The 27,594-nt window shown below is 58.3% G+C and overlaps 1 protein-coding gene and 20 non-coding genes across 22 annotated transcripts; 20 read left to right on the top strand and 1 right to left on the bottom strand.

Moving 5' to 3' along the window:
- Window positions 1-6: 6 nt before the first annotated feature.
- On the bottom strand, window positions 7-15,586 carry EFHD1 (EF-hand domain family member D1). Of its 2 annotated transcripts, none has more exons than XM_062005719.1 (4): window positions 15,204-15,586; window positions 7,737-7,884; window positions 2,674-2,808; window positions 7-1,679 (listed from the first exon to the last, which is right to left on the bottom strand). In XM_062005719.1, exons 1-4 carry the CDS (start codon window positions 15,497-15,499, stop codon window positions 1,545-1,547), a joined length of 714 nt encoding a protein of 237 aa, XP_061861703.1. In that variant the 5' UTR covers window positions 15,500-15,586; the 3' UTR covers window positions 7-1,544. The 2 variants fall into 2 exon arrangements, with proteins under 2 accessions (XP_061861703.1, XP_061861704.1); XM_062005720.1 differs by lacking the exon at window positions 15,204-15,586 and adding an exon at window positions 14,657-14,845.
- A 2,642-nt stretch (window positions 15,587-18,228) lies between these two features.
- On the top strand, window positions 18,229-18,347 carry LOC133626497 (5S ribosomal RNA). The gene has a single exon (XR_009819570.1). It is a non-coding gene; the product is annotated as a 5S ribosomal RNA (ribosomal RNA).
- Window positions 18,348-18,718: 371 nt separating this feature from the next.
- Window positions 18,719-18,837, top strand: LOC133626510 (5S ribosomal RNA). The gene has a single exon (XR_009819583.1). It is a non-coding gene; the product is annotated as a 5S ribosomal RNA (ribosomal RNA).
- A 363-nt stretch (window positions 18,838-19,200) lies between these two features.
- LOC133626521 (5S ribosomal RNA) lies at window positions 19,201-19,319 on the top strand. The gene has a single exon (XR_009819594.1). It is a non-coding gene; the product is annotated as a 5S ribosomal RNA (ribosomal RNA).
- A 363-nt stretch (window positions 19,320-19,682) lies between these two features.
- LOC133626532 (5S ribosomal RNA) lies at window positions 19,683-19,801 on the top strand. The gene has a single exon (XR_009819605.1). It is a non-coding gene; the product is annotated as a 5S ribosomal RNA (ribosomal RNA).
- Window positions 19,802-20,172: 371 nt separating this feature from the next.
- On the top strand, window positions 20,173-20,291 carry LOC133626543 (5S ribosomal RNA). The gene has a single exon (XR_009819616.1). It is a non-coding gene; the product is annotated as a 5S ribosomal RNA (ribosomal RNA).
- A 363-nt stretch (window positions 20,292-20,654) lies between these two features.
- Window positions 20,655-20,773, top strand: LOC133626500 (5S ribosomal RNA). Its single transcript, XR_009819573.1, has one exon. It is a non-coding gene; the product is annotated as a 5S ribosomal RNA (ribosomal RNA).
- A 363-nt stretch (window positions 20,774-21,136) lies between these two features.
- On the top strand, window positions 21,137-21,255 carry LOC133626501 (5S ribosomal RNA). Its single transcript, XR_009819574.1, has one exon. It is a non-coding gene; the product is annotated as a 5S ribosomal RNA (ribosomal RNA).
- Window positions 21,256-21,626: 371 nt separating this feature from the next.
- LOC133626502 (5S ribosomal RNA) lies at window positions 21,627-21,745 on the top strand. Its single transcript, XR_009819575.1, has one exon. It is a non-coding gene; the product is annotated as a 5S ribosomal RNA (ribosomal RNA).
- Window positions 21,746-22,108: 363 nt separating this feature from the next.
- On the top strand, window positions 22,109-22,227 carry LOC133626531 (5S ribosomal RNA). The gene has a single exon (XR_009819604.1). It is a non-coding gene; the product is annotated as a 5S ribosomal RNA (ribosomal RNA).
- Window positions 22,228-22,598: 371 nt separating this feature from the next.
- On the top strand, window positions 22,599-22,717 carry LOC133626503 (5S ribosomal RNA). The gene has a single exon (XR_009819576.1). It is a non-coding gene; the product is annotated as a 5S ribosomal RNA (ribosomal RNA).
- A 371-nt stretch (window positions 22,718-23,088) lies between these two features.
- LOC133626504 (5S ribosomal RNA) lies at window positions 23,089-23,207 on the top strand. Its single transcript, XR_009819577.1, has one exon. It is a non-coding gene; the product is annotated as a 5S ribosomal RNA (ribosomal RNA).
- A 363-nt stretch (window positions 23,208-23,570) lies between these two features.
- Window positions 23,571-23,689, top strand: LOC133626505 (5S ribosomal RNA). The gene has a single exon (XR_009819578.1). It is a non-coding gene; the product is annotated as a 5S ribosomal RNA (ribosomal RNA).
- A 363-nt stretch (window positions 23,690-24,052) lies between these two features.
- Window positions 24,053-24,171, top strand: LOC133626506 (5S ribosomal RNA). Its single transcript, XR_009819579.1, has one exon. It is a non-coding gene; the product is annotated as a 5S ribosomal RNA (ribosomal RNA).
- Window positions 24,172-24,534: 363 nt separating this feature from the next.
- LOC133626507 (5S ribosomal RNA) lies at window positions 24,535-24,653 on the top strand. Its single transcript, XR_009819580.1, has one exon. It is a non-coding gene; the product is annotated as a 5S ribosomal RNA (ribosomal RNA).
- Window positions 24,654-25,024: 371 nt separating this feature from the next.
- LOC133626508 (5S ribosomal RNA) lies at window positions 25,025-25,143 on the top strand. The gene has a single exon (XR_009819581.1). It is a non-coding gene; the product is annotated as a 5S ribosomal RNA (ribosomal RNA).
- Window positions 25,144-25,514: 371 nt separating this feature from the next.
- On the top strand, window positions 25,515-25,633 carry LOC133626509 (5S ribosomal RNA). Its single transcript, XR_009819582.1, has one exon. It is a non-coding gene; the product is annotated as a 5S ribosomal RNA (ribosomal RNA).
- Window positions 25,634-25,996: 363 nt separating this feature from the next.
- Window positions 25,997-26,115, top strand: LOC133626511 (5S ribosomal RNA). Its single transcript, XR_009819584.1, has one exon. It is a non-coding gene; the product is annotated as a 5S ribosomal RNA (ribosomal RNA).
- A 371-nt stretch (window positions 26,116-26,486) lies between these two features.
- LOC133626512 (5S ribosomal RNA) lies at window positions 26,487-26,605 on the top strand. Its single transcript, XR_009819585.1, has one exon. It is a non-coding gene; the product is annotated as a 5S ribosomal RNA (ribosomal RNA).
- A 371-nt stretch (window positions 26,606-26,976) lies between these two features.
- LOC133626513 (5S ribosomal RNA) lies at window positions 26,977-27,095 on the top strand. The gene has a single exon (XR_009819586.1). It is a non-coding gene; the product is annotated as a 5S ribosomal RNA (ribosomal RNA).
- Window positions 27,096-27,466: 371 nt separating this feature from the next.
- LOC133626535 (5S ribosomal RNA) lies at window positions 27,467-27,586 on the top strand. The gene has a single exon (XR_009819608.1). It is a non-coding gene; the product is annotated as a 5S ribosomal RNA (ribosomal RNA).
- Window positions 27,587-27,594: the final 8 nt, after the last annotated feature.

Raw genomic sequence — 27,594 nt, forward strand, 5'->3', positions numbered from 1 at the left:
CAGGACTGGAGATAACAATGCTTTATTTGTACACTTCAGCAACAGGAGAAATAGTTGAAGATGAAATTATCTGCTTTGTTGTAAAGTATAAAAACCATTTAATTATAAATATTTAGCTAAAAAAGCGTGATTTACAAAATATAATCTGTGGAGATATATATACACAGTTTAATTGTTTAGCAAATCTTTCACCTGACATTAAAGAGTAGAGGTTTTTCTATTCATTACTCCACACTCACAGTTTAGTGCTCACAGTTTAAGAAGCAAAACAGACAAGTGAAAGGACAACCGATGAGTCTTTCTGGAAAGAGAAATAAAATGTGCCAACTGGGGCAAGAGCAGAGGCAGAATTTGAGCAAATTAATGTTTCAGGAGAGGTCTCTGAGGGAACACAGGTCCCCTGCTGTGACCTATGGCATATATGTCCAGACAAGCAGTGGGCATTTTAACATTTGTTGACAAGTTCCCTGTGTTTGAAAAAGAAAATGGCTAATTATACAGTGCTAAGCCCTCCAAACTCAGTTTAGCTAAATGTGCTCACCTTGCTGCTCTTCCCTTCTTGAGCAAGGATTGCTCAGTGTGCTGGGCTGGTAGTAGATGTCATGGCTCTAATGAAATCAAACAACATCACCTTCCTGCATCAGGATATGAGCAAATATCCAAATAGAAAACCTCAGCGTGCCATCCAATTGCATTGTTTAGCTGGCAATATACCTTAAAAACAGATAGAGCTGCCTAAGGCTAGGAAAGAGAGTGAAGCTGTACAGTACACTAAATGTGATGGAATGTGAAAGAAGATACATGGTCAGGCAACACTGTTGTCTGTTCCTCCTTTAAGGGAAAGACAGCTTCTTCCCTTCAACATCTTGGGGAAAACTCACCTCTTACTGAAAGGTTTGTTAATATGGCACTTCAGAGGAGAGAAACTGGAAGACTTTCCAACATGATGAGTGGCAGAAAATGCTACAAGAAATGGTAATTAACATGATCCATGACCCTAGTAACTATCTTTCTCTCTTCACAGTGTTTTCACAGTGCCTGTGGCATGGGACTCTGAGGAAAAGGGGTAGTCAAGGATGTGTGACAACACTTAACAGCAGTACAGCCATATAGGGAGTCAAGCTGTACTCGGCACACCCTGATGTACACAAGACCTCGCCACTTGCCTGTAAGCAAGGAATGAATTAATATGGGGTTAAGAGAAAAAAAGACATATAGAAAAGGAAAGAACAAAGCAGGCAGACATGACAGTAGTCAGTGCTCGCCCATGATTTGCTACCTGCTGTTTCTGCTTCAGGGTGACGGGCTCTCGACAGTTCAGACCAAACAGCACGTGCACAGCTCCTAACAATTCACATTGTTACAAATGCACAGTAACTGCAAGAGTTGTGCCCTTAGAAGCTCAGGAGGATCTTCAGGAGAGGAAGACTAGCAAAGCTGTTACGAGTTTCAGGCAGGATCCAGGTAGTTCTCTCCAGGTAGAGCCCTGATCTGGGAAACGTACCAAGTCACATGCAACCTCAGAGTGCGTATCAGCTGGTCGGCTACTGGGTAAATGCAGACTTGAGCTCCCTGAAAGCTGCTCGGCGGTGTTTCCTCTCTTCCTCTTCCCGTTTTCGCTCATCCTGCTCAGCTCTTATCTCTGCTTCAAACTTACTGGCTGAAGAGAGGGCTTGAGCCTTCATGAAAGAGAGGGAAAATAAATAAAACATCGAGCCTTGCATCAGAGGGAGAGTTGGAGCCTGAACTACTCCCCAAGGAGCAATGCTGAACTGTTTGTGCACCTCCCAGCTGGGAAGCTGTGTCAGGTATGAACGACACTGCAGTGCTTGGGTACTTACACCCCAATACCTTTTAGCTCACTTGGCTTTAATATCAACAAAAGAAAGGTCATTTACTAATAAGTCACTGAAAAGTGACCAAAACAATGCTGTCAGTACTAGGTCACATACATTCTTGCTTTAAGCAGGCAGCATAGCCCAAGTTGTGAGCATACAGTGGGAGAAATGACTGCAGAAGGCAGTGCTGAATCCCAGCCAAATCTGAGAACATCATACTACACCACGGATACTCTGCAGATCAAAGAGACATTGTTTATTTGGTGGCTATTTTTCCAGCTTTCATCTCAGTACATCTGCTGTGCAATAGCTGTGCTAGGCTCTTGGGAAAAAACTTCTTACATAAACAAGCAGGATTATTTTCTCTCCAAGAGAGCTTTCAAAAAAGGTGCTTTGTCAGCTTCAAATGCTGAAAAGCTGTTTCTGCCAACCACAGGACCCTGCAGAATCATTTTGATTCCAAAGGTTACAGAGAGCTGCTAGAGAAAGAAAGGTCTGAAACCCTATACTGCAGAATATTCCATTCACCACTGAACTCAGAGTGTTCTGGTTGAGGGAGGTTTTGCAAAGTGAGAAACTCTGTCTCTATTGCATTAGTTTCCATGACTCTTTTGTTTCTGAAAGCAGTCAGCTGGTTGGTCTCACAGAGCTCCCAGACGTGGGGACAGGGGTCAGCCCATCAGGTCTACCAGAGTAAGACCCTTTCATATGCATCCTTTTATTTAGGGAGAAATCTGGCAGTGTCTTCTATTGAAAAGCAAGTAAGGTCGGTGTCTCAGTGACAACCAAGGCCTGTGTACAGAGGCTTTTCCTCATCCTCTGGGCCACACCATACCTTAGCTTCAAAGAAGTTCTTGGCTCCTTTGACTCCCTCGATGGAAACGTCTATCTCCGAGAGCTTCGCAAGAGTCAACAGGCCGCTGTCCTCCTCGAGCTCCCCAGCTGCAGCTTTATGGAAAATCAGCAGGAACTAGCAAGACAGAGAGGAAACATTCATGCTTTTCACTGAGGCTCAAACAACTTAAAACACAAACAGCACAGACATTCACCTGGAAGGGGCTGGAATTTACATTGCTGAGCAAAGGAAACCAGGTCTATATAAACCAAGCGGCACCACAGAACTCCTGCTCCAGGGCCCTGACTCCAGTACCAGCCCTGATAGACTAAGCAAGGCAGGAATCTCCCAGGAAAAGTGAGTTTCCTGGGGAGCAAAACTCCAGTGAAACACAGCTCCTACCAAGCCTGGGCACTACATGGCCAGAGGAAGAATGTCACCTCCCCACCTGCTTTGTACCACCACATGGTGGGCTCAGATATACCTCTTCATGCTCCCACACCCTAACAGTGTGTATTCACAAGCCCCTCGCCTGCTTCCCCAGCATTCTGGGGGCTCAGGTCAAGTCACATGACAATGAAAGCAGGGCAAAGATGGCCCTGGCTCATACATGAACCCCAGGCTCCCTCCAGGACCCGCCTGTTAGAGGAAAGAGCAACCTAATAGTGTGTCTGCCCTTATAACAGAGTGGCTTGAACAACTGTCCACAGAGCAACTTCTTTTGAAGCCTTTGTCCTGCACTGGACCATAGGCATTTAACAAATCCTGAGTCACTACAGCAAAGTGCATATTGGCAAGTGAACTGCCAAGGGAAATAAAAACAAAGAGCTGTGTTATCCTCCAGAAAAGCACTTCTTATTCTTGTACCAGAAGTGACAAAACCTGCCTACTTAAAAATAAAGATCTCTGCACCACCTTGCACCTGCTAACCAGACTCCTGCTTAAGATGTGAATGCTCCATGCACAACTTGAGAGGTCCTGTAAGCCTCTGCTCTTCTTGGCCAACCCATGAGGTGTCTCAACACTCAGAGCAGGAGGAACAGAGACTGGGGCAAATCATCCAGGTACAAATGGAACACAAGGAAACAGAACTGCATCACTTCCCTCCAGGCTAGAGGGCTGCAAATACCACACCAGGTTGGCCCTGAAATCCATTTGCACAGGAACACCAATCTCTTTAGTGCTGTACTCCTCAGACTGCCAGGCATGAGGCTTGGCTTCTTCTGACAGAGAGCCTGAGCTGACCCAGAGGAGGGCAGCAGAGGCCCAGCATCCACACTCAGCCTCCAAAACCCTCACCGTGCTCACAAGAGCTGGTGGAGATGCAAGTTTGGGAGGGCCTCCCATGGGGAAGGGTGTGGAGATGACGACAACAGCGCTGGCTGCCCTCTCTCAGAGGCAGTGTCACCAGGCATTGCTTCATGCAGAGACAGGCTGTGTTCGGGGAGGGAACTTTCTGGCTCCAAACACATGTAAGAAATTAAATGGCACTCTGCAGTATGGGCAGAACATTCTGCTCAGAGAAACCAAAACCTCCCCGAGACATCCTCTCCCTCTGCTCAGCTCTGCTGGGTTCAGGCTAGTTCCTCTCCTCCTCCTCAAACCAAATCCACCCTGAGACATCCTCTCCCTCTGCTCAGCTCTGCTGGGCTCAGGCTAGTTCCTCTCCTCCTCCTCAAACCAAATCCACCCCGAGACATCTTCTCCCTCTGCTCAGATCTGCTGGGCTCAGGCTAGTTCTTTTAAGTTCCTCTCCTCCTCCATGGGGAATGGAGACACTGAGGGCTGGCAGCCAGGCTGGCATTAGTCATGGTTGCTCCTCAGAGTTTCTGCCCCACCCTGTAAGTTCCACTTCCTGGCATTGGAAAAGGGCAGTGGAAGCAGCACAATCCTGAAATCTGATATAGCTGTCGCCCCAGGAGGGACTGGAAACACCCAGTCATGAGTACAAGTCCGCATGAATCATCCTGAAACTAGGGGATGGGGCAGCAATCCTTGGAATATGGGCTGCTGCAGCCAGGAGGAGCAGCAGGAAACCAAGGACTGAGCCACTGGTTGGGGCAGACGTCAGCCCCAAGAACCCAGCGAGGTGGACTGGTTTCCACAGGAGCACTCCTCAGCACACTGCCTGCAGCTCACCTCTGCAGTTATTTCCCTTCAAGGCATTGGTCCTTACCAACCAAACACCACCAGCAATCCGCATTCGGCTCCCATTCCCAGCCTGTCTCACACCCTTGCTGGGCCCAGGACACATCACAAGCCTCAAGGAAATGTCAGTAGAGAAGCAAAAGTGATATTGGAACCTGTAAAAGCGGTGCTCAGAAGGAAGACAGTGACACACACTTTCCACCCTACTAACCTCATAGAAAATATATCTGCTGTCATATATTGTGTGATCCATGACCTACCCTACAGTGCCATGTCTCAAGAGCGATGCTCACACAGCCCCGCCAGGCACTGTGCCAGCCTCAAAGGTGCCAGGGAAGGTATGGGATTGACTGGCACAAGCAGCCTTGCAAAGAGTTGCAGAAAAGCAGTGCCACTCAGGGCTGTGGTTGGCACCAGCCCTGCCAGCACACACAGGATGTGAGGCAGCATTTAAGCTGGTGTGGGTGTAGGGGACAGCAAGTGGATTTCTGTGGCTTCTAGATAGCAACTACAATTAGACATGCTGTTACAGCAATTAACTCGGGTTTCCTGTGGTGATGACTGAACTAGACAGTCAGAGGTGTATCTTTCCCTCCACTGGACCCAATCTTTAAGCCTAGCTTTTGAGTCACAGAAGGAGCTCTTGTGCAGTTACTCGATGATGTATTGACAGCCGCCCAAAGGTCGGCGGCAGGAGGCAGCTTTGCCAACAGGGCCAGCAGTTTGTCAGCAGTAAATCAGAGTGGCATAAGCCTGCTTTCCAGGACATGGCACAAAGCAGCAGCAAGTGAAAGAGGTCCTCCTTACCAATTCTCTGGCCAGGCCACAAGCAACAGTTATGTCAGGAACTGATCCTCTTTGGAGAGGCAGACTGAAGCCCTCCAGTGCTCGTTACAACACTCATTTCAACCAAGGTTCTTCCCTGTGTTGCCTGAGTACCCTGACTCAGTTTGGTCATTCTCAATGTCAGGCAGGGCTATGAGCTGGTTTGGGCCTCCTCACCCCCTGTGAAACTGCTGCCCTGCCTGTCTTCTGCATGGACACAGCAGTGCACCTGCAACAGTGAGCAGCACCAAAGCTGCCCTTAACTTGTCCCCAGAGCTCTGCCAGTGACATTCCCTCATTCCAACACATATTCTGCTCATGTCTGTGTTTGCCCAACCATCATTTTGCATCTGGTGAGAAGCTACTGGGGCAGCAGCTACTGCGTGGCACAGGCTGGCAGCACAGGCAGCCCAGCAGCAGGCTGTGCTCCAAACAGGTGGTGGCAGAAGAGATGCTGCTCTGCCACTAGTGCCAGGATATCACAGCAGCTTCCAGAGCCTTGAGGATAAAGGCACTTCTGTTTCACAGGAAAGAGCCCTTGCAGCAAGCCCAGAGGCTGTCCATAGCTCTTCACCCAGGGTGAAGAGTGGCCCGGGAGGCACACAGAGACAGAGGGCTGCTCCAGCCCACAAACTGATGATTTGGCAATTATAGTCTGACTTGAGGCCAAAGGCAGCATGTTACTGTGCTCCTCCTGCTCCACTGGATTCTTTGCTACCCCCCCATTCACCTCTGACCCAGCATGTCTCCTTCCCTGCCCAGAGGAGCTGCCAGATCAAGGCATTGCTGGTGTGAACAGACAGGCACTTGCTTCCCAGATTTGCATGTCCTTCCCTGTCTCTTTAAGGACTGTGCTCCATAACCCAACAGTCTTTCATCTGTTTTCTACTCCTGCCCTCTTGCAGCAAAAGAAATGCAACAAAACCCTTGGGGGATGAAAGCAGGGGGAGAGGGTGTGAGGTGCCAGCCTAGAGAGACAGTGCAGAAGCTCTGAGAGCTGCCAGTTACCACTCACAGCCAGTCATGGGCCGCTCATCCTCCCTCCCAGGCACTGTCAAAGGTTTTAGCACCTCCAAAATGAAGGACTTTCATATCCTGAGGTGTGAAGCGCTCTGCACCTTGTCTGCATAACCAAGGCCTGACCCTGGAAAGGGCAGAGCCTCTGTAGAAACAAGGAGCCCAGCTGCTGGGGGCCCACTGCAGCCATACCCCGGGGCAGGAGGAGACAAGACAGCAGCACAGTCCTTCCAACTGCTCCCTCCTGTTGCCTAAGGGGCTGTCTGGTCATTCAGACAGCAATAGTGTGGGGTGGCTTCTGACTGAGACAGCAGTCAAAAAGCCTACATGGTGGGGGTGATGCAACATGGGGGGTGGAGGGGAGGGATGGGGTGATGCAACACAAGGTTTTGGTATCCCAGCTCCTCCTTCCTGCTAAAATGACCTGGATACCCTTGAGTGCAAGCAGGTCACTGCTCAAATTCCCTCTTCCTCCACCCACAGCAGTTCCCAGCCTGCCCACACGGCTCCCGGTTTGCTGTGTCCCTGCTGAGCCAGCATGCAGTACTCAACTGCTGCATCACCACCTCCATTGCTTGCTGCAGGGAGGTGAGCTCCCCAGTGAAACTTGCAGCAGCTGGTCGTTGCCTGACACAGAAAGAAGCCCAATATAACCTCTGAAGCCTCCCCTGCCCCAAGAAACCACTGCTCTCTCTGCTCCTGCCCGGAAATGAGGCCTGAGCCTCTATACTGCAGTAGGTCAGCAAGCAGACCTTGTGACTGAAAGGATGTGCCATCCCCAGCTACAGCAGAGAGCTGTGTCAGCCCTGCCAGGCTCAAATGTGCTCCCAAGGCAAGCAGGGAGATGTAAGAGTTTCAACATCAGATACCATTACTGCCACGTGGAGATGGATGTTGACAGTGCTGCTCACCTTGAGCTCCAATAGCATGGGGAAGCTCACCTGCTTCTCCACTGCACCCCACAGCTGGAGAAACACAGAAGACAAGGCTGCCTATAGCCAAAGTACAGAGCCTGGCTGCCTCCTCTCTCTGCCCCATAGCCACACCTCATCTGCTCCTGCAGCCATCCTCACCTCACGGAAGCTGAGCTTCCCATCAAAGTCTTCATCCACCTCCTTGATCATGTTCTTCAGCCCCAGGTGGGTCTGTGGGGCTCCCAGCTTTTCCATCATCAGCTTCAGCTCCATCAGGTCTATGTACCCATCCCGTCCCGAGTCGTACCTGTGGGGTGCAAAGGGGAGGGAGAGTCAGCCCCCGTTATCTCCCATATCCATCTTACCTGAAGAGGAACTGCAAATGGTTCAAGTCACGGGTTAGTCCAAATCTCAGAGGGGAAGGAGAAGCTGCATGACATGGCCAGTGCTGAGATATATTAAGCTGACAGCTACTTCCCTAAGGTTTCACAGCTGTCTCACCAGACAGAGAAGTGTTCAGCAGAGCTCAGACCAAACCACCCACATGAAAAGAGCACAGAGGAACTCAGCCCATCTTAGTGGGATTTCCATCTGACCCACTCGCGTATCCAGCACATAGGTTACTAGCACGCAGCTCACACCATGCCCCACTGTGGTGAGGCCAAGGCATGCCTGAGCCACCTAGTCTCCTGCTCATTTAGAGAAGAAACATCAGAGACCATCCAGAACCTCCTAGCAGAAAACAGCTTTCTTGGTAAGCAGAACACACCCCTCCAGCTGTTAAGATCTTGGCTGTCCGAAATGGTTTTCTACTACACAGGCACCGTGCTTCAGGGCAGAGCAGAAAGACAGTCCCAAGAAGCACAGCAATGCTGGCTGGTGCCAGGCTGGCACAGGAAACCAGGGCTCACCTTTAGGAAGAAACTGGAGTGGGACTTTCCTCCCAATGGGGCAAATGGCTGCAAGGACTCTGCAGGAGAGAGCACCTGTGCAAGGTGCAGAGCTTCAGGGATGGGGAGGCAGCAACCTGCTGTGCTCAGTCTGGAAACATGCACAAATTCCTGCTCCGAGATCCACTTTAGGCAAGAGTAAAGCCTCTAGCCCATCCAGCAACCAGTAACTCACACCCACCAGGGTCATCACTGTGCCTCAAAGCCCAGAGCCTGGAGGGATAGGCACTCGGCTATCAGAGAGCCCATCGACAGCCCTCTCTCATCCTGGTCCTGCCACCACAGTCCAGCACAGAGCTGGGGGCTAACATGGAATGATGGGGCAGGGTCTGCCAAGGAAGGCTCAGCCCCTGTGCATAGCCTGCCACCGTCCCCTCACCACCATTCTCAACCCCAACAGTGTTAAACCCTTTCAGCCATCCAGAACAGAAACACTCAAGCTTTCCCTGTTGGCAGGAGCCAGTCAGATCCTCCTGTCTGTCATCTGCCATTGACTGTTAGCTTTCTTACAAAGAAAGAATGGCTGTAGCTGTCTCAGACCGACACCTGCACATTTGTGGTTACCCTGGAAGAAAGCCTTTCCCAGCTGAGAAGCCTTGCAGCCGCAGAAGAAGCTGTGGTAGAAGGCAGTAAGAACAAAGGCAGCGGCCCCCAGCTGCTCCAGGCATGGGCAGCATGAGGCAGGGCTGCAGCCAAGAGCTCTGCTTCAGCTTCACCAGTACAGGGTGCTGCTCCTCCCAACTGGGATTGCCTCCCCAGCTTTCCAGAGACCTCCACCACCTTCACAAACAGCTTTAATAGTTTCTGTACTCCCGTTTCCCAGGATCCCGGACTCATGAGAACCCCAATGACAGAGACGTCACCACCAGGCTGGCATGCAGCTCCTGCAGTCAAACTGCCCACACATTCTTGACCCAGTAAATCCACAAGTAGACCAGGCCAGACACCTTTCTGTAAAGTTAGGAAAGAAACCTCCATTGCAGCAGAAACCAGGTCACAGACCCAAGACGTCACTGGGAGGAAAGGCAGCAGGTTCAACACAGCAAGGAAGGCGTCAGTTAATTAAGGCACACACTCACAGCATGACCCAGCCCAGCTCCCAGATGCACTCTCAAAACCTCATAAAAGCATAACAAGAGCAATATTTAATTGTCAATTAGGTCCTCCTTTAAGTTTGGAAGAGAGGGTGTGGAGCTGTTCCTCAGAGTAAGGCAGCTGGAGAGGCAGTGCCTTTGATCAGACTGAGCAGCAACGCACATCATGGCAGGGCAGCACTTGGTATAGGGCCTGAAGGAGAGCGTTGGCCCCAGCAAGCTCACCCTGCACTTGGGGTGGGGGCAAAGTATGACTACACCAAGGCCCACCACAGGCTGTCCACCATGGTCAGGACACTGCCCAGCCCCTCAAGAGACACTGGATAAGAGAGATGAAAGCAGAAGGAAGGCACATTCCCCAGCCTGTGCCTGCCATGCTCAACTCATCCTTCCACTATGTATGCTACCCCCAGGCAAACACCATCCCTTGGTGTCCACTCAGCACTAAGCCCAGGGGAAAAACGTGCCGTCCTGAAAGGGTTAAGCGTGGGGCACAGCTTCAGGGCTGTCATCCCTGCAGAGAGGCAGCACAAAGCCAGGATTGTGAGAAACAGGGTCTTGCCAGTGGCAGCAGAGCAGCCACTGTACCAGCCACACAATGGGTGCTGAACACACTGGGCTGCGATACAGCTGGCACCCAGATCCACCCCAAAATCAGGTTACCAGTCCCTGGCACTTGGGGACAGCCAGGCAGAGGTACACTGAAGTCCTTGGACACTCGGTTCCAGCCCCGCAGAGCAACAGCAGCACCCTGCAAACTGCTGCATTCCCTCCCCACCCCCCCTTACCTCCTCAAACAGCCCAAGTATTTTAGGACCTGGGTACAGCCATTCAGCTGACACGGAGCGCACAGACTATTTAGGGAGAGATGTATTTATAGGGCATGAGAGACTGTGCAATTCATCTCCCGCCACAAGCACTCAGTGCAACGAGGGACAGCATCGTCTGCACCTCGCTGGTCCCAGCACACCTCAGCCCTACCAAAAACCCCATCGCCTGCCTCTCGGGAGCTCCCCAAACCCTACCACCTGCCTCTCAGGAGTTATTTTTCAGGGCCTGGGGCTCCAGTCAGCCCGATACCTCTCAAACCTGCACGGCAGTCTGTTGCAGTGAGAGATACGCATCAGCCCTCACAGGCAGCACAGGCAGAGCTGGAAGATGGCTCCAGGGTGAGTGTGGTCCCTAAATGCATCCCAGGGAGTCATCCCACCCAGTGCCCCAGGAGTGGCACAGAGCATGCAGCCCTCGGGCACTGTGCCAGCCCCTTCAGCCTCACCATCACCGGCTGTCCTGCCGTGACACCAGAGGTTGGCTTCCTTCAGGCTCCAAGCTGCCTGTCCCCTGAGCCAAGCCCCACCCCGGTGATGCACAGGCATTACAGACAGAGGGGCTCTTGCACAGACAGGCAAAGCCATCCCAGGCCACAGGCAGGGAACTCTAGCAGCAAGTCAGTGCCATGGCGGGTCACCACCTGTGACAGCCGTGCCACCTCAGCAGTGGGACTGGCATGATAAAGCTCCGTGCTGCCGCCGCAGCGGTGTTCCTGGCAGCACATGAGACACAGGCAGCAGCAGCTAAAATCTGCTGCAATAAGGATGTGCCCAGATTCTCACGCTGGCTGGCTTCCACCCGGGCTGCAGAAGCGCAGGGGGAGGAAAGTGGGAGCAGAGTTAGGGAGGGGGGAGGAGAAGGGAATGCTTGACAAGCAGACTGGCTGAAAAGCAAGAAGTATGTTACACACAACTTGCCCAAGAACAATCTGGTGTTACACAGCATAGCTGGGGAGGGTTACACTGCAGAAGAAAGAGTGATCAGGCAGGGAGGAGAAAGCAGGTGCACTCACCTGCTAGCTGCTTGAGAAACCCCAAGAATAAAAGACAGCTTAATAAGAAATCCTAAATTGTGAAGGATCAAAGAGCAGCTTCTAAACATTCATGCTTCTTGAGAAAAGCTGGAAAGAAAACCTGCCCTCCCTGTTATGTGCTTGCTGCCCCACGCGCTACAGGCACCTGCACTTTGATCTACAGTTCTGCATGCTGCAATGGCCTAATACAGGCTTTGAAATAAAGCACTTGGACTAATGGTCCTGAAGTAGTAATAATATCCTCTTAAATATTTCAAAATCCTTTCTAAGTAGTACTTGATTCCCTCCAAGTGTTGCATTTCACCTTACACAGAGAGGGAAGTGCTGATCTCTTCTCCTCGTACCCACTGATAGGACATATGGGAATGGTTTAAACCCGCCTCAGGGGAGGACCAAATAGGACATCAAAGAGCATCTTTTACCAAGATGTCAGTCAGACACTGGAACAGGCATCCTAGAGAAGTGGTCGATGCCCTAAGCCTGTCAGCATTTAGAAGGCATTTGGACAAATACCATTAACGTGCCCTTAACTTCTGGATCAGCCCTGAAGTGGTCCAACAGTTGGAGCAGATCATCATGTTGGTAATTTCCTACTGAAATAGTCTGTTCAGTGGCCAAGAGCTTTAGAGACAATTCCTCCATGCTGGGATGGGGACAGGAGCAGGCTCCTCTGTTGTACGTAACTCCACCCTCCCCATCCTGGGCAGAAGTGCCTCTCCTGCTCTTGGATGGACAGAAGGGCAAGATGAAAGACTCCTCCAGCAAGATCTGCTCCAAGATGCTGGGCAAGACCCCAAGGCACCAAAGCCAGCCAGGCCCAAGCTGGGTGATAAAGTCCCCATTAAGTGACTTCCTTGAGCACTGAGACTCCAGGAACAGCCGGTCACAGACCAGGAGTATGGCAGTCCTGGAGGGAGCAGGTCTGCTGAGCGTGTCAGACACGTCCCTGGCAAGAGGGGCACACAGTGAGACGTTCCCAAGTGCCTCCAGGAGGGCAAGGGGACATCACAACATCTCCCACTGGCAAAGCACAAGGCACTTACAAAATGTGTGGGCAACACATGAAATTCCCCAAATACAAAAGCATTACTAACACTGGGATTTCTTCACTCCCTCGCACCCTGTGATGAAGCCGGTGGCTGTTTGTCTCCCTCCTACATCCCTTGGAAAGGTCATTCTTGCCAGGCACAGTCTCACACTCCCTCCTGCCATTTTCCAGGAGATGTCACCAAGGGGATCTGCGAGACTCCAGAGCTCCTGAGGGTTCACTCACAAGACTAGGAGAAGGGAGGTTATCATGGTTATTGCAGTCCTCACACATGGACAGAATAGGCAGCTAATTAGGTCACATTATAATTAGCCTGAGCTGCAGACTTCCTGGCCCCTCTTACAAAAAAAACCAAAACCTCAACCCCATGAGCTGTCTGCAGCCAGCAGCCCCTCTGCACAGCATCAGCACTCATGGCAGATACCCACACCCCATCTCTGAGTATGGGGCCAAAGTGGGGGTATGCTGCCAAGAGGTGACTCAGACAAGAGGGACAAGTGACCCACACCAGCAAGAGCAAGGAGCATCATGACTCCTTTGGAAGAAGCACCTGGATGAAACATTGGATTTCTGAGAAGTCCCATGGTCAGACAAACCCTTTGCTTCCATCCTGGCACAGGGCAGTCACAGCCACCAGTTGTGTTGTGGGACACTAGCGGGCACCAGCACAGCCACTATCATCAGCGACTCATGACTCCTTCCTCCTTGAGCACCCTTGACCCAGCCCACACTATGCCCAGGTCTCACAGGCTCAAGTTTGAATTAAGGACTTACAAGTCCCATCAAACTAATAAAAAACATTTTTTGGGTGGGAAGTCTCAGGCCAGAAACCATGGCAGTAAGAAAGTACATTGTTTCCTAAGGCATTTTTACAAGAAAGACTCTAGGTTGTGGTGGCCAGGGCCAACAAGCCATACAGAGAATAAATGCCTTAATCACATTAACTCAAGCTCTGACCAGCAGGAATTAAGGGGAACATTTCCTCTCCTCACAGGAGCATGTGGTATTGGCCAGTTGAAAAGGATCACTGGCAGCAGATGGAGCAAAGACCAGATCCTCTGCCACTGCAAACACCAAGTGCCTGTAACAGAGTGAAAATCAGGACAGGGCTTTCCTCCTGCCTGCCTAAGGGAGCAAACGGGAGCATGGGCAGCACACAGAACAGCTTCTTCCCCTCTCAGCACCGCAGGGCACAAAATGTATTACAGCTACACTGACCATCTGATTAGCATTCAACTGCAAACCCTAGGTTTCCCCACTTAAAAGGCCAGTGTTTAATGAGCTCATTGTTGAAAAATTCAGCTGCAATTCCGCTCTTCCACTTTTTATTTCCCAAACAACCGCTGTTCCTTTCCTTATCCCTATTGAGGCAGTGCTGCTGCCTGCTCTCAGCTCTTGCCCACAGCTTTTGGGCACTGCAGCTGCCAGCATTATTTGTCCTCCTGCCCTCCCAGCCCTCCACAGACTGAGATCCCCAGTAAGCATCATCAAAAGCAGTGCAGAAGCAAGCAAAGCAGCCATCTCCCCCAGACCACCCCCCTTGCTGCACCCAACTGCCAAAACAACGCTACCCATACAACAAAGAGCTCCGGTAAGCTCACAAAAGCTCATTGCCCAATCTTCCACAGCAACAGCCCTGGCTGGGGCCAGAAACACTTGGCAGCAACAGGAGCTGGGAGCATTCAACCAGGCTCTTAGTATCCTCACAATGACCCCAGCCTCCAGGGTGCCCAAAGCAGCTTTCAGGTGGGAGTAGAACCTAACAAGTTGGAAACCTTGCTGCGGTCATCTCTGTAAGCTGAAGCAGGTCTTTGCACCTTGCTGTGCCACCCACATAGTTCCACTGTGACCCTGCCTCCTCGTGCCTGGCAGCAGCCCTGCTTGACCCTGCTCCTTGGGGCTGGGAGGACATTGGTCTCCAGGAGCACAGAGTTTCATGGGAGGGGAAGGAAATCTGACCACAGGTAATCAAAGCTACCCAGGCACAGCTCAACTACCAGAATCAGGCGTGGGGTCGTGGGGAAGAAACACTGGCTGGATCACGGCCCCGCAAAAAGACAAGTCTTTCTGGTTACAAAAGCAGCTCTCCACATTGCCACCAGCAGTTTGACCTCAATACAAACCTTACTGCCGGGAGAAGATCTCCATCCCAGGCCACAGGAAGCAAAGGGAAACTGTGCTTTGGGCTTCTTTTGGGTGCAAAAAGCCTGGCAAGCGAAACCGCCGATGGAGCTGCCGGACAGGGCCAGCAGAGCCGCCGGGGATGTTGGAGTTCGCAGCTGCCGAAAGGAGATGTTCCGTGTGGCTGCGAGGCTCCTGACACAGACCCGCCAGTGTCCCCGAGCGTGGGGCAGCAGTGCTGGTGCTCTACCGCCCCCATCCCACCCAGAGTGCCCCACAAACGCCCCTCACCGCGGGCCGCGGCAGGGCAGCCCCCGGCGGGACCGAGATCTAGCCCCGAATCTGCGGCGAACGCTCCAACCTCCACCCCTCCAAAGCACAGGGACAATATGGGGATCAGATGGCGCTGGGAACCCGCCGCAGCTACAAAGAAATGCGACTATCTCGCCAAAAACAGCCGGCCTCTCTCCAGATGTCCCCCTGAGGGAAAAGCGCGGGGAGGAGCCGCGGCGAGTAAAGAGTCCCGTCCGTCCCCCCCGCCCCACTCACAGGCGGAACATGCGCTCCATGTCCTTGATCTGCCGCCGGCTGAACTCCTTGAACTCGGTGTAGGGGTTGAAGACGGCGGCCCGCCGGGGCTGCGCCGCCCCCTCGTTGATGTCCTGCCGCCGGCACAGCTTGGCGCTCAGCTCCGCGCCCGCGCTGGCCGTCAGGCACCGCCGCTCCTCCTCCTCCTCCGTCTCCTCCACCGCCTCCCCGCCGGTCACGGCCGCCTCGCCCGCCGTCCCGCTCTCCTCCAGCAGCAGCCGCCGCTGCAGCTTCTGCGCCAGCTCCTCCGACGCCATGGCCCGGCGGCTGCGCTCCCGCTCAGCCTGGCTCCGCTACGAACAGACGCGTCCGCCAGCCCCGGCCCGCAACTTTATTCCCTCAGTTGGAGGGAGCGGGGCGGGGCGGGGCGGGGGGAGCCCGGGACGGGGCGGGCGCTTAAGGAGGCGCGGCGGAGGGAAGTTGCCGACCTCCCGTGAGGCGGCCGCGGTGCCCCCGAGGGTCGTCCCACACCCTGATATCCCTGCGCGGGCGCTGTCGCGCGCGCGGGAATGGCCCCCACTCAGGTACGCCCACAGGGACTGTCGCCCCCAAGGAACGCGGACCCCTCGGCTCAGGTACAACTTCACGGACACTTTCCCGCCCGTTTCCCCTCCATGGGCCCGGGACACATAACCCGTAGCACAGGCGCTGTCTTCACCCTTCTCCGTGAGGGGAGCTGAGCCCCCAGCCCTGCCGGGCCCTGCAGGCCGGGGGAAGCAGCCAGGCGCCGGCGGCCTCACAGGCATCCACAGCACCACTCCAGCCATGTGGGGACGGTACCGGAGCGGAGAGATCCCTTAAGCTGCGTTGTGCGCCTCCACTCTCTTATCTCCTTGGGCTAAAATTAACTCAGGGCAAAGCTCAGCTCAGCTGTGGGCTCCCCCTCCTTCTCCAGAAAGCATGAAATGCAGCTGCCCTTTTCTACCAACACCCTGCTCCCCAACTTGGACCACGTCATCCCTGCTGTCCCCTGGGCCGTGTGGCAGAACAGGGATGTCCCTCCCAGGACACTCCATCGCTGGCCTGGCTGAAAAGAAGCTGATGGCGTCCCTGAGATGGGATTATTATCCATTTAGGATAGCTCCCGATGAGATTTACACTTGTTTATGGCTCAGATGTGCCCAAGGCTGTGTATCACCAGGAACCTGTCTCCTTCAGCTCCTATGTGGCTGTTCCACACTTCCAGGAAGGTGCTAAGTAGCCATCTGACTCTACTATGATGTGGAGATGCTCTAGGGCAAGTTCATTTGCCTCTCAGAAAATGGCTGCTGACACTATTTTCAGCAAGATTGTCTACTCCTTGCTGCATGGGCAGCTGAAGGCTGCCCCTGCTCTGATTGGGCTGCAGAGTCAAAACAGCTTGTGGCATAGGATCACAACTGAAAATGCATCAGATGAGGATAGGCAGGAAAACTAGCTGCTTCTTAGAAAAGCTGCATTTCCTGACCCCCACAAGACTTTACCCTCAGAGAGAACCATGTCCACGATGGAGAACTCCTTTCACCCAAGAAACACTAAGAGGAGAGCCGGGAGCTACTGCCAGGCCACTGACCACTTAAGATGAGCTTGGAGGTGCGTGTCCAAATGAGTGGAACGATGATGAAATCACAAACAGTAAGTCAGGTTGCCATCTGCTGGCAATGGGTGTGAGCAGAATGGTACAATGAGTGTTCTGGGTTTGGCCAGGACAGCGTTAACTCTCCCCGGCCGCCGCCAGGGGGCGATACCAGGCTATTCAATCCGGGCCGGGGCGGCGCTGCGGCAAGTGCGGGAGCTGCGGTTCTGCCGTCGGGCAGCGCGGTGAGCAGTCACACCGGACTTTGCTCGTTTGGCTGTGTCCTTTGGCTGTCATTGTAACTGCCTACTCTTTGTGGTGTGCTATAAAATTGTCATTATCTCAACTCACAAACATTTTTGATTCAACTTTTTTGATACTCCTGTGATTCTATTCCCCATCCTGCTGAGGTGGGGGGGAGTGAGCAACTCTGTGGTCTGGTTATTGTTCAGCCAGGGCTAAGCCACCACAGTCTTTTGCATACCCTACGTGGGGCACGAAGGGTTGAGATAAAGACAGCTCTGACAAAGAGTGTGTTGAGATTTAGTATACAGTTTTCCTACACTGAACACACAAGACAACTGATCACTGAGTTGTTTATGTGGTGATTTTATGTGAACTCATACCTTCTCTGTGTGTTCCCTGTGGTGCTGTTCATCACCTCAGGGAACATAATGAAGATAATGATTTTGATACACTGGGTTCTTTTGGCTTATGATATGTTTATATCATTGATTTTGGGGCTTACCTGGTATTTGTACACAACGATGTGGTCACTCCAATACCCTAGGCTTTTCCTTCCCGCGTTCATTACTAATGACACAACCTATGGAAAAGACACAGAGGGATACTTTCTATCACAATTTACATCCTCTTTGTCCTTCTGACTGACTAAAACAACACTTAAGAACTTTGAATATTCATCGGACATTCCAGATATCCTGCTTTTACTGTTATGGTTTCTGAATATGCTTCATATCATGCTGAAGTTGTAATATCTGTTAAAAGTCTAACCCAAAAATCTACCACAAGGCTGGATAGTTAGGACTGGAATGGCATGTGAGAGAATATAGGCAGGTATCCAGAGAACTTCTCACCTCTAATGCTCTGAAACATCGACCTAGACAGTTACATAACACTAAAACAGTGATAGACTACATGAAAAGAAAATGCCTATGCAAGAAAGACTCAACTAACAATGATGTGCTAGGCCATGATTACTATCTATAAAATGCTAGTCAACATTACACAGCACTGTAAGGGGAAAAAGGAGGAAACACAATGACAGGCAGTGCAGATAACTGGGCAACAACGACATAAATGAGGTACACTCAGACCTCACTGTGAGAGGGGTGATGTGCATAGCTGGTGAATCTCAGAACTAGAACACTAGGTGAGCTGGGCGAGAGGGCTGGTGTCGGGGAGGAGGGTGCCTACGGCCATACCACCCTGAGAACGCCCGATCTCGTCTGATCTCGGAAGCTAAGCAGGGTCGGGCCCGGTTAGTACTTGGATGGGAGACCGCCTGGGAATACCGGGTGCTGTAGGCTTTTGCCGTGGTCGGGGCCGCCCCGTGTGGCAGAGGCCCGCTGAGTGTCTTTTTGTCTTTGGTGGTGCTGGGGGGCCAGGGAGGGCCCGTCGGGCTGTCGGGCCAGGGGCGGGTGTGCGGCTGGTGCGGGTTTGCGCTGTTGGAGGTGCCAGGCCGGGCGTGAGGGAGGTGCCCTGTGGCCGGCGTGGCGCGTGCAGGGCAGGCGAGGGTGCCCTCTGGGCGACGGGGAGAGGTGGCCTGCAGGAGGTGCGGCGCTGTGCGGGCTGAGGGTGTGCGGGAGAGGGCAGGAAGGCTGTGGGTGGGTTGGTTGTGGGAGTCGGGGCACGAGGCCGGGGCGAGCTGGGCGAGAGGGCCGGTGTCGGGGAGGAGGGTGCCTACGGCCATACCACCCTGAGAACGCCCGATCTCGTCTGATCTCGGAAGCTAAGCAGGGTCGGGCCCGGTTAGTACTTGGATGGGAGACCGCCTGGGAATACCGGGTGCTGTAGGCTTTTGCCGTGGTCGGGGCCGCCCCGTGTGGCAGAGGCCCGCTGAGTGTCTTTTTGTCTTTGGTGGTGCTGGGGGGCCAGGGAGGGGCTGTCGGGCCAGGGGCGGGTGTGCGGCTGGTGCGGGTTTGCGCTGTTGGAGGTGCCAGGCCGGGCGTGAGGGAGGTGCCCTGTGGCCGGCGTGGCGCGTGCAGGGCAGGCGAGGGTGCCCTCTGGGCGACGGGGAGAGGTGGCCTGCAGGAGGTGCGGCGCTGTGCGGGCTGAGGGTGTGCGGGAGAGGGCAGGAAGGCTGTGGGTGGGTTGGTTGTGGGAGTCGGGGCACGAGGCCGGGGCGAGCTGGGCGAGAGGGCCGGTGTCGGGGAGGAGGGTGCCTACGGCCATACCACCCTGAGAACGCCCGATCTCGTCTGATCTCGGAAGCTAAGCAGGGTCGGGCCCGGTTAGTACTTGGATGGGAGACCGCCTGGGAATACCGGGTGCTGTAGGCTTTTGCCGTGGTCGGGGCCGCCCCGTGTGGCAGAGGCCCGCTGAGTGTCTTTTTGTCTTTGGTGGTGCTGGGGGGCCAGGGAGGGGCTGTCGGGCCAGGGGCGGGTGTGCGGCTGGTGCGGGTTTGCGCTGTTGGAGGTGCCAGGCCGGGCGTGAGGGAGGTGCCCTGTGGCCGGCGTGGCGCGTGCAGGGCAGGCGAGGGTGCCCTCTGGGCGACGGGGAGAGGTGGCCTGCAGGAGGTGCGGCGCTGTGCGGGCTGAGGGTGTGCGGGAGAGGGCAGGAAGGCTGTGGGTGGGTTGGTTGTGGGAGTCGGGGCACGAGGCCGGGGCGAGCTGGGCGAGAGGGCCGGTGTCGGGGAGGAGGGTGCCTACGGCCATACCACCCTGAGAACGCCCGATCTCGTCTGATCTCGGAAGCTAAGCAGGGTCGGGCCCGGTTAGTACTTGGATGGGAGACCGCCTGGGAATACCGGGTGCTGTAGGCTTTTGCCGTGGTCGGGGCCGCCCCGTGTGGCAGAGGCCCGCTGAGTGTCTTTTTGTCTTTGGTGGTGCTGGGGGGCCAGGGAGGGCCCGTCGGGCTGTCGGGCCAGGGGCGGGTGTGCGGCTGGTGCGGGTTTGCGCTGTTGGAGGTGCCAGGCCGGGCGTGAGGGAGGTGCCCTGTGGCCGGCGTGGCGCGTGCAGGGCAGGCGAGGGTGCCCTCTGGGCGACGGGGAGAGGTGGCCTGCAGGAGGTGCGGCGCTGTGCGGGCTGAGGGTGTGCGGGAGAGGGCAGGAAGGCTGTGGGTGGGTTGGTTGTGGGAGTCGGGGCACGAGGCCGGGGCGAGCTGGGCGAGAGGGCCGGTGTCGGGGAGGAGGGTGCCTACGGCCATACCACCCTGAGAACGCCCGATCTCGTCTGATCTCGGAAGCTAAGCAGGGTCGGGCCCGGTTAGTACTTGGATGGGAGACCGCCTGGGAATACCGGGTGCTGTAGGCTTTTGCCGTGGTCGGGGCCGCCCCGTGTGGCAGAGGCCCGCTGAGTGTCTTTTTGTCTTTGGTGGTGCTGGGGGGCCAGGGAGGGGCTGTCGGGCCAGGGGCGGGTGTGCGGCTGGTGCGGGTTTGCGCTGTTGGAGGTGCCAGGCCGGGCGTGAGGGAGGTGCCCTGTGGCCGGCGTGGCGCGTGCAGGGCAGGCGAGGGTGCCCTCTGGGCGACGGGGAGAGGTGGCCTGCAGGAGGTGCGGCGCTGTGCGGGCTGAGGGTGTGCGGGAGAGGGCAGGAAGGCTGTGGGTGGGTTGGTTGTGGGAGTCGGGGCACGAGGCCGGGGCGAGCTGGGCGAGAGGGCCGGTGTCGGGGAGGAGGGTGCCTACGGCCATACCACCCTGAGAACGCCCGATCTCGTCTGATCTCGGAAGCTAAGCAGGGTCGGGCCCGGTTAGTACTTGGATGGGAGACCGCCTGGGAATACCGGGTGCTGTAGGCTTTTGCCGTGGTCGGGGCCGCCCCGTGTGGCAGAGGCCCGCTGAGTGTCTTTTTGTCTTTGGTGGTGCTGGGGGGCCAGGGAGGGGCTGTCGGGCCAGGGGCGGGTGTGCGGCTGGTGCAGGTTTGCGCTGTTGGAGGTGCCAGGCCGGGCGTGAGGGAGGTGCCCTGTGGCCGGCGTGGCGCGTGCAGGGCAGGCGAGGGTGCCCTCTGGGCGACGGGGAGAGGTGGCCTGCAGGAGGTGCGGCGCTGTGCGGGCTGAGGGTGTGCGGGAGAGGGCAGGAAGGCTGTGGGTGGGTTGGTTGTGGGAGTCGGGGCACGAGGCCGGGGCGAGCTGGGCGAGAGGGCCGGTGTCGGGGAGGAGGGTGCCTACGGCCATACCACCCTGAGAACGCCCGATCTCGTCTGATCTCGGAAGCTAAGCAGGGTCGGGCCCGGTTAGTACTTGGATGGGAGACCGCCTGGGAATACCGGGTGCTGTAGGCTTTTGCCGTGGTCGGGGCCGCCCCGTGTGGCAGAGGCCCGCTGAGTGTCTTTTTGTCTTTGGTGGTGCTGGGGGGCCAGGGAGGGCCCGTCGGGCTGTCGGGCCAGGGGCGGGTGTGCGGCTGGTGCGGGTTTGCGCTGTTGGAGGTGCCAGGCCGGGCGTGAGGGAGGTGCCCTGTGGCCGGCGTGGCGCGTGCAGGGCAGGCGAGGGTGCCCTCTGGGCGACGGGGAGAGGTGGCCTGCAGGAGGTGCGGCGCTGTGCGGGCTGAGGGTGTGCGGGAGAGGGCAGGAAGGCTGTGGGTGGGTTGGTTGTGGGAGTCGGGGCACGAGGCCGGGGCGAGCTGGGCGAGAGGGCCGGTGTCGGGGAGGAGGGTGCCTACGGCCATACCACCCTGAGAACGCCCGATCTCGTCTGATCTCGGAAGCTAAGCAGGGTCGGGCCCGGTTAGTACTTGGATGGGAGACCGCCTGGGAATACCGGGTGCTGTAGGCTTTTGCCGTGGTCGGGGCCGCCCCGTGTGGCAGAGGCCCGCTGAGTGTCTTTTTGTCTTTGGTGGTGCTGGGGGGCCAGGGAGGGGCTGTCGGGCCAGGGGCGGGTGTGCGGCTGGTGCAGGTTTGCGCTGTTGGAGGTGCCAGGCCGGGCGTGAGGGAGGTGCCCTGTGGCCGGCGTGGCGCGTGCAGGGCAGGCGAGGGTGCCCTCTGGGCGACGGGGAGAGGTGGCCTGCAGGAGGTGCGGCGCTGTGCGGGCTGAGGGTGTGCGGGAGAGGGCAGGAAGGCTGTGGGTGGGTTGGTTGTGGGAGTCGGGGCACGAGGCCGGGGCGAGCTGGGCGAGAGGGCCGGTGTCGGGGAGGAGGGTGCCTATGGCCATACCACCCTGAGAACGCCCGATCTCGTCTGATCTCGGAAGCTAAGCAGGGTCGGGCCCGGTTAGTACTTGGATGGGAGACCGCCTGGGAATACCGGGTGCTGTAGGCTTTTGCCGTGGTCGGGGCCGCCCCGTGTGGCAGAGGCCCGCTGAGTGTCTTTTTGTCTTTGGTGGTGCTGGGGGGCCAGGGAGGGCCCGTCGGGCTGTCGGGCCAGGGGCGGGTGTGCGGCTGGTGCGGGTTTGCGCTGTTGGAGGTGCCAGGCCGGGCGTGAGGGCGGTGCCCTGTGGCCGGCGTGGCGCGTGCAGGGCAGGCGAGGGTGCCCTCTGGGCGACGGGGAGAGGTGGCCTGCAGGAGGTGCGGCGCTGTGCGGGCTGAGGGTGTGCGGGAGAGGGCAGGAAGGCTGTGGGTGGGTTGGTTGTGGGAGTCGGGGCACGAGGCCGGGGCGAGCTGGGCGAGAGGGCCGGTGTCGGGGAGGAGGGTGCCTACGGCCATACCACCCTGAGAACGCCCGATCTCGTCTGATCTCGGAAGCTAAGCAGGGTCGGGCCCGGTTAGTACTTGGATGGGAGACCGCCTGGGAATACCGGGTGCTGTAGGCTTTTGCCGTGGTCGGGGCCGCCCCGTGTGGCAGAGGCCCGCTGAGTGTCTTTTTGTCTTTGGTGGTGCTGGGGGGCCAGGGAGGGCCCGTCGGGCTGTCGGGCCAGGGGCGGGTGTGCGGCTGGTGCGGGTTTGCGCTGTTGGAGGTGCCAGGCCGGGCGTGAGGGAGGTGCCCTGTGGCCGGCGTGGCGCGTGCAGGGCAGGCGAGGGTGCCCTCTGGGCGACGGGGAGAGGTGGCCTGCAGGAGGTGTGGCGCTGTGCGGGCTGAGGGTGTGCGGGAGAGGGCAGGAAGGCTGTGGGTGGGTTGGTTGTGGGAGTCGGGGCACGAGGCCGGGGCGAGCTGGGCGAGAGGGCCGGTGTCGGGGAGGAGGGTGCCTACGGCCATACCACCCTGAGAACGCCCGATCTCGTCTGATCTCGGAAGCTAAGCAGGGTCGGGCCCGGTTAGTACTTGGATGGGAGACCGCCTGGGAATACCGGGTGCTGTAGGCTTTTGCCGTGGTCGGGGCCGCCCCGTGTGGCAGAGGCCCGCTGAGTGTCTTTTTGTCTTTGGTGGTGCTGGGGGGCCAGGGAGGGGCTGTCGGGCCAGGGGCGGGTGTGCGGCTGGTGCGGGTTTGCACTGTTGGAGGTGCCAGGCCGGGCGTGAGGGAGGTGCCCTGTGGCCGGCGTGGCGCGTGCAGGGCAGGCGAGGGTGCCCTCTGGGCGACGGGGAGAGGTGGCCTGCAGGAGGTGCGGCGCTGTGCGGGCTGAGGGTGTGCGGGAGAGGGCAGGAAGGCTGTGGGTGGGTTGGTTGTGGGAGTCGGGGCACGAGGCCGGGGCGAGCTGGGCGAGAGGGCCGGTGTCGGGGAGGAGGGTGCCTACGGCCATACCACCCTGAGAACGCCCGATCTCGTCTGATCTCGGAAGCTAAGCAGGGTCGGGCCCGGTTAGTACTTGGATGGGAGACCGCCTGGGAATACCGGGTGCTGTAGGCTTTTGCCGTGGTCGGGGCCGCCCCGTGTGGCAGAGGCCCGCTGAGTGTCTTTTTGTCTTTGGTGGTGCTGGGGGGCCAGGGAGGGGCTGTCGGGCCAGGGGCAGGTGTGCGGCTGGTGCAGGTTTGCGCTGTTGGAGGTGCCAGGCCGGGCGTGAGGGAGGTGCCCTGTGGCCGGCGTGGCGCGTGCAGGGCAGGCGAGGGTGCCCTCTGGGCGACGGGGAGAGGTGGCCTGCAGGAGGTGCGGCGCTGTGCGGGCTGAGGGTGTGCGGGAGAGGGCAGGAAGGCTGTGGGTGGGTTGGTTGTGGGAGTCGGGGCACGAGGCCGGGGCGAGCTGGGCGAGAGGGCCGGTGTCGGGGAGGAGGGTGCCTACGGCCATACCACCCTGAGAACGCCCGATCTCGTCTGATCTCGGAAGCTAAGCAGGGTCGGGCCCGGTTAGTACTTGGATGGGAGACCGCCTGGGAATACCGGGTGCTGTAGGCTTTTGCCGTGGTCGGGGCCGCCCCGTGTGGCAGAGGCCCGCTGAGTGTCTTTTTGTCTTTGGTGGTGCTGGGGGGCCAGGGAGGGGCTGTCGGGCCAGGGGCGGGTGTGCGGCTGGTGCGGGTTTGCGCTGTTGGAGGTGCCAGGCCGGGCGTGAGGGAGGTGCCCTGTGGCCGGCGTGGCGCGTGCAGGGCAGGCGAGGGTGCCCTCTGGGCGACGGGGAGAGGTGGCCTGCAGGAGGTGCGGCGCTGTGCGGGCTGAGGGTGTGCGGGAGAGGGCAGGAAGGCTGTGGGTGGGTTGGTTGTGGGAGTCGGGGCACGAGGCCGGGGCGAGCTGGGCGAGAGGGCCGGTGTCGGGGAGGAGGGTGCCTACGGCCATACCACCCTGAGAACGCCCGATCTCGTCTGATCTCGGAAGCTAAGCAGGGTCGGGCCCGGTTAGTACTTGGATGGGAGACCGCCTGGGAATACCGGGTGCTGTAGGCTTTTGCCGTGGTCGGGGCCGCCCCGTGTGGCAGAGGCCCGCTGAGTGTCTTTTTGTCTTTGGTGGTGCTGGGGGGCCAGGGAGGGCCCGTCGGGCTGTCGGGCCAGGGGCGGGTGTGCGGCTGGTGCGGGTTTGCGCTGTTGGAGGTGCCAGGCCGGGCGTGAGGGAGGTGCCCTGTGGCCGGCGTGGCGCGTGCAGGGCAGGCGAGGGTGCCCTCTGGGCGACGGGGAGAGGTGGCCTGCAGGAGGTGCGGCGCTGTGCGGGCTGAGGGTGTGCGGGAGAGGGCAGGAAGGCTGTGGGTGGGTTGGTTGTGGGAGTCGGGGCACGAGGCCGGGGCGAGCTGGGCGAGAGGGCCGGTGTCGGGGAGGAGGGTGCCTACGGCCATACCACCCTGAGAACGCCCGATCTCGTCTGATCTCGGAAGCTAAGCAGGGTCGGGCCCGGTTAGTACTTGGATGGGAGACCGCCTGGGAATACCGGGTGCTGTAGGCTTTTGCCGTGGTCGGGGCCGCCCCGTGTGGCAGAGGCCCGCTGAGTGTCTTTTTGTCTTTGGTGGTGCTGGGGGGCCAGGGAGGGCCCGTCGGGCTGTCGGGCCAGGGGCGGGTGTGCGGCTGGTGCGGGTTTGCGCTGTTGGAGGTGCCAGGCCGGGCGTGAGGGAGGTGCCCTGTGGCCGGCGTGGCGCGTGCAGGGCAGGCGAGGGTGCCCTCTGGGCGACGGGGAGAGGTGGCCTGCAGGAGGTGCGGCGCTGTGCGGGCTGAGGGTGTGCGGGAGAGGGCAGGAAGGCTGTGGGTGGGTTGGTTGTGGGAGTCGGGGCACGAGGCCGGGGCGAGCTGGGCGAGAGGGCCGGTGTCGGGGAGGAGGGTGCCTACGGCCATACCACCCTGAGAACGCCCGATCTCGTCTGATCTCGGAAGCTAAGCAGGGTCGGGCCCGGTTAGTACTTGGATGGGAGACCGCCTGGGAATACCGGGTGCTGTAGGCTTTTGCCGTGGTCGGGGCCGCCCCGTGTGGCAGAGGCCCGCTGAGTGTCTTTTTGTCTTTGGTGGTGCTGGGGGGCCAGGGAGGGGCTGTCGGGCCAGGGGCGGGTGTGCGGCTGGTGCAGGTTTGCGCTGTTGGAGGTGCCAGGCCGGGCGTGAGGGAGGTGCCCTGTGGCCGGCGTGGCGCGTGCAGGGCAGGCGAGGGTGCCCTCTGGGCGACGGGGAGAGGTGGCCTGCAGGAGGTGCGGCGCTGTGCGGGCTGAGGGTGTGCGGGAGAGGGCAGGAAGGCTGTGGGTGGGTTGGTTGTGGGAGTCGGGGCACGAGGCCGGGGCGAGCTGGGCGAGAGGGCCGGTGTCGGGGAGGAGGGTGCCTACGGCCATACCACCCTGAGAACGCCCGATCTCGTCTGATCTCGGAAGCTAAGCAGGGTCGGGCCCGGTTAGTACTTGGATGGGAGACCGCCTGGGAATACCGGGTGCTGTAGGCTTTTGCCGTGGTCGGGGCCGCCCCGTGTGGCAGAGGCCCGCTGAGTGTCTTTTTGTCTTTGGTGGTGCTGGGGGGCCAGGGAGGGCCCGTCGGGCTGTCGGGCCAGGGGCGGGTGTGCGGCTGGTGCGGGTTTGCGCTGTTGGAGGTGCCAGGCCGGGCGTGAGGGAGGTGCCCTGTGGCCGGCGTGGCGCGTGCAGGGCAGGCGAGGGTGCCCTCTGGGCGACGGGGAGAGGTGGCCTGCAGGAGGTGTGGCGCTGTGCGGGCTGAGGGTGTGCGGGAGAGGGCAGGAAGGCTGTGGGTGGGTTGGTTGTGGGAGTCGGGGCACGAGGCCGGGGCGAGCTGGGCGAGAGGGCCGGTGTCGGGGAGGAGGGTGCCTACGGCCATACCACCCTGAGAACGCCCGATCTCGTCTGATCTCGGAAGCTAAGCAGGGTCGGGCCCGGTTAGTACTTGGATGGGAGACCGCCTGGGAATACCGGGTGCTGTAGGCTTTTGCCGTGGTCGGGGCCGCCCCGTGTGGCAGAGGCCCGCTGAGTGTCTTTTTGTCTTTGGTGGTGCTGGGGGGCCAGGGAGGGCCCGTCGGGCTGTCGGGCCAGGGGCGGGTGTGCGGCTGGTGCGGGTTTGCGCTGTTGGAGGTGCCAGGCCGGGCGTGAGGGAGGTGCCCTGTGGCCGGCGTGGCGCGTGCAGGGCAGGCGAGGGTGCCCTCTGGGCGACGGGGAGAGGTGGCCTGCAGGAGGTGCGGCGCTGTGCGGGCTGAGGGTGTGCGGGAGAGGGCAGGAAGGCTGTGGGTGGGTTGGTTGTGGGAGTCGGGGCACGAGGCCGGGGCGAGCTGGGCGAGAGGGCCGGTGTCGGGGAGGAGGGTGCCTACGGCCATACCACCCTGAGAACGCCCGATCTCGTCTGATCTCGGAAGCTAAGCAGGGTCGGGCCCGGTTAGTACTTGGATGGGAGACCGCCTGGGAATACCGGGTGCTGTAGGCTTTTGCCGTGGTCGGGGCCGCCCCGTGTGGCAGAGGCCCGCTGAGTGTCTTTTTGTCTTTGGTGGTGCTGGGGGGCCAGGGAGGGCCCGTCGGGCTGTCGGGCCAGGGGCGGGTGTGCGGCTGGTGCGGGTTTGCGCTGTTGGAGGTGCCAGGCCGGGCGTGAGGGAGGTGCCCTGTGGCCGGCGTGGCGCGTGCAGGGCAGGCGAGGGTGCCCTCTGGGCGACGGGGAGAGGTGGCCTGCAGGAGGTGCGGCGCTGTGCGGGCTGAGGGTGTGCGGGAGAGGGCAGGAAGGCTGTGGGTGGGTTGGTTGTGGGAGTCGGGGCACGAGGCCGGGGCGAGCTGGGCGAGAGGGCCGGTGTCGGGGAGGAGGGTGCCTACGGCCATACCACCCTGAGAACGCCCGATCTCGTCTGAATCTCGGAAGCTAAGCAGGGTCGGGCCCGGTTAGTACTTGGATGGGAGACCGCCTGGGAATACCGGGTGCTGTAGGCTTTTGCCGT

The sequence above is a fragment of the Colius striatus genome, chromosome 12 (genome assembly GCF_028858725.1).
Source record: "Colius striatus isolate bColStr4 chromosome 12, bColStr4.1.hap1, whole genome shotgun sequence".
Classification (NCBI taxonomy): Eukaryota; Metazoa; Chordata; class Aves; order Coliiformes; family Coliidae; genus Colius; species Colius striatus.

What these genes read in the sequence shown, in the direction of transcription:
- EFHD1 (XM_062005719.1), bottom strand. Translation starts at nt 15,499, where the DNA reads ATGGCGTCGGAGGAGCTGGCGCAGAAGCTGCAGCGGCGGCTGCTGCTG. An exon ending in GGAAGCTCAGCTTCCGTGAG is followed by an intron (nt 2,809 to 7,736) that starts GTGAGGATGGCT and finishes CTGTCTTGCTAG; the next exon opens with TTCCTGCTGATTTTCCATAA. An exon ending in AGAACTTCTTTGAAGCTAAG is followed by an intron (nt 1,680 to 2,673) that starts GTATGGTGTGGC and finishes TCTTTCATGAAG; the next exon opens with GCTCAAGCCCTCTCTTCAGC.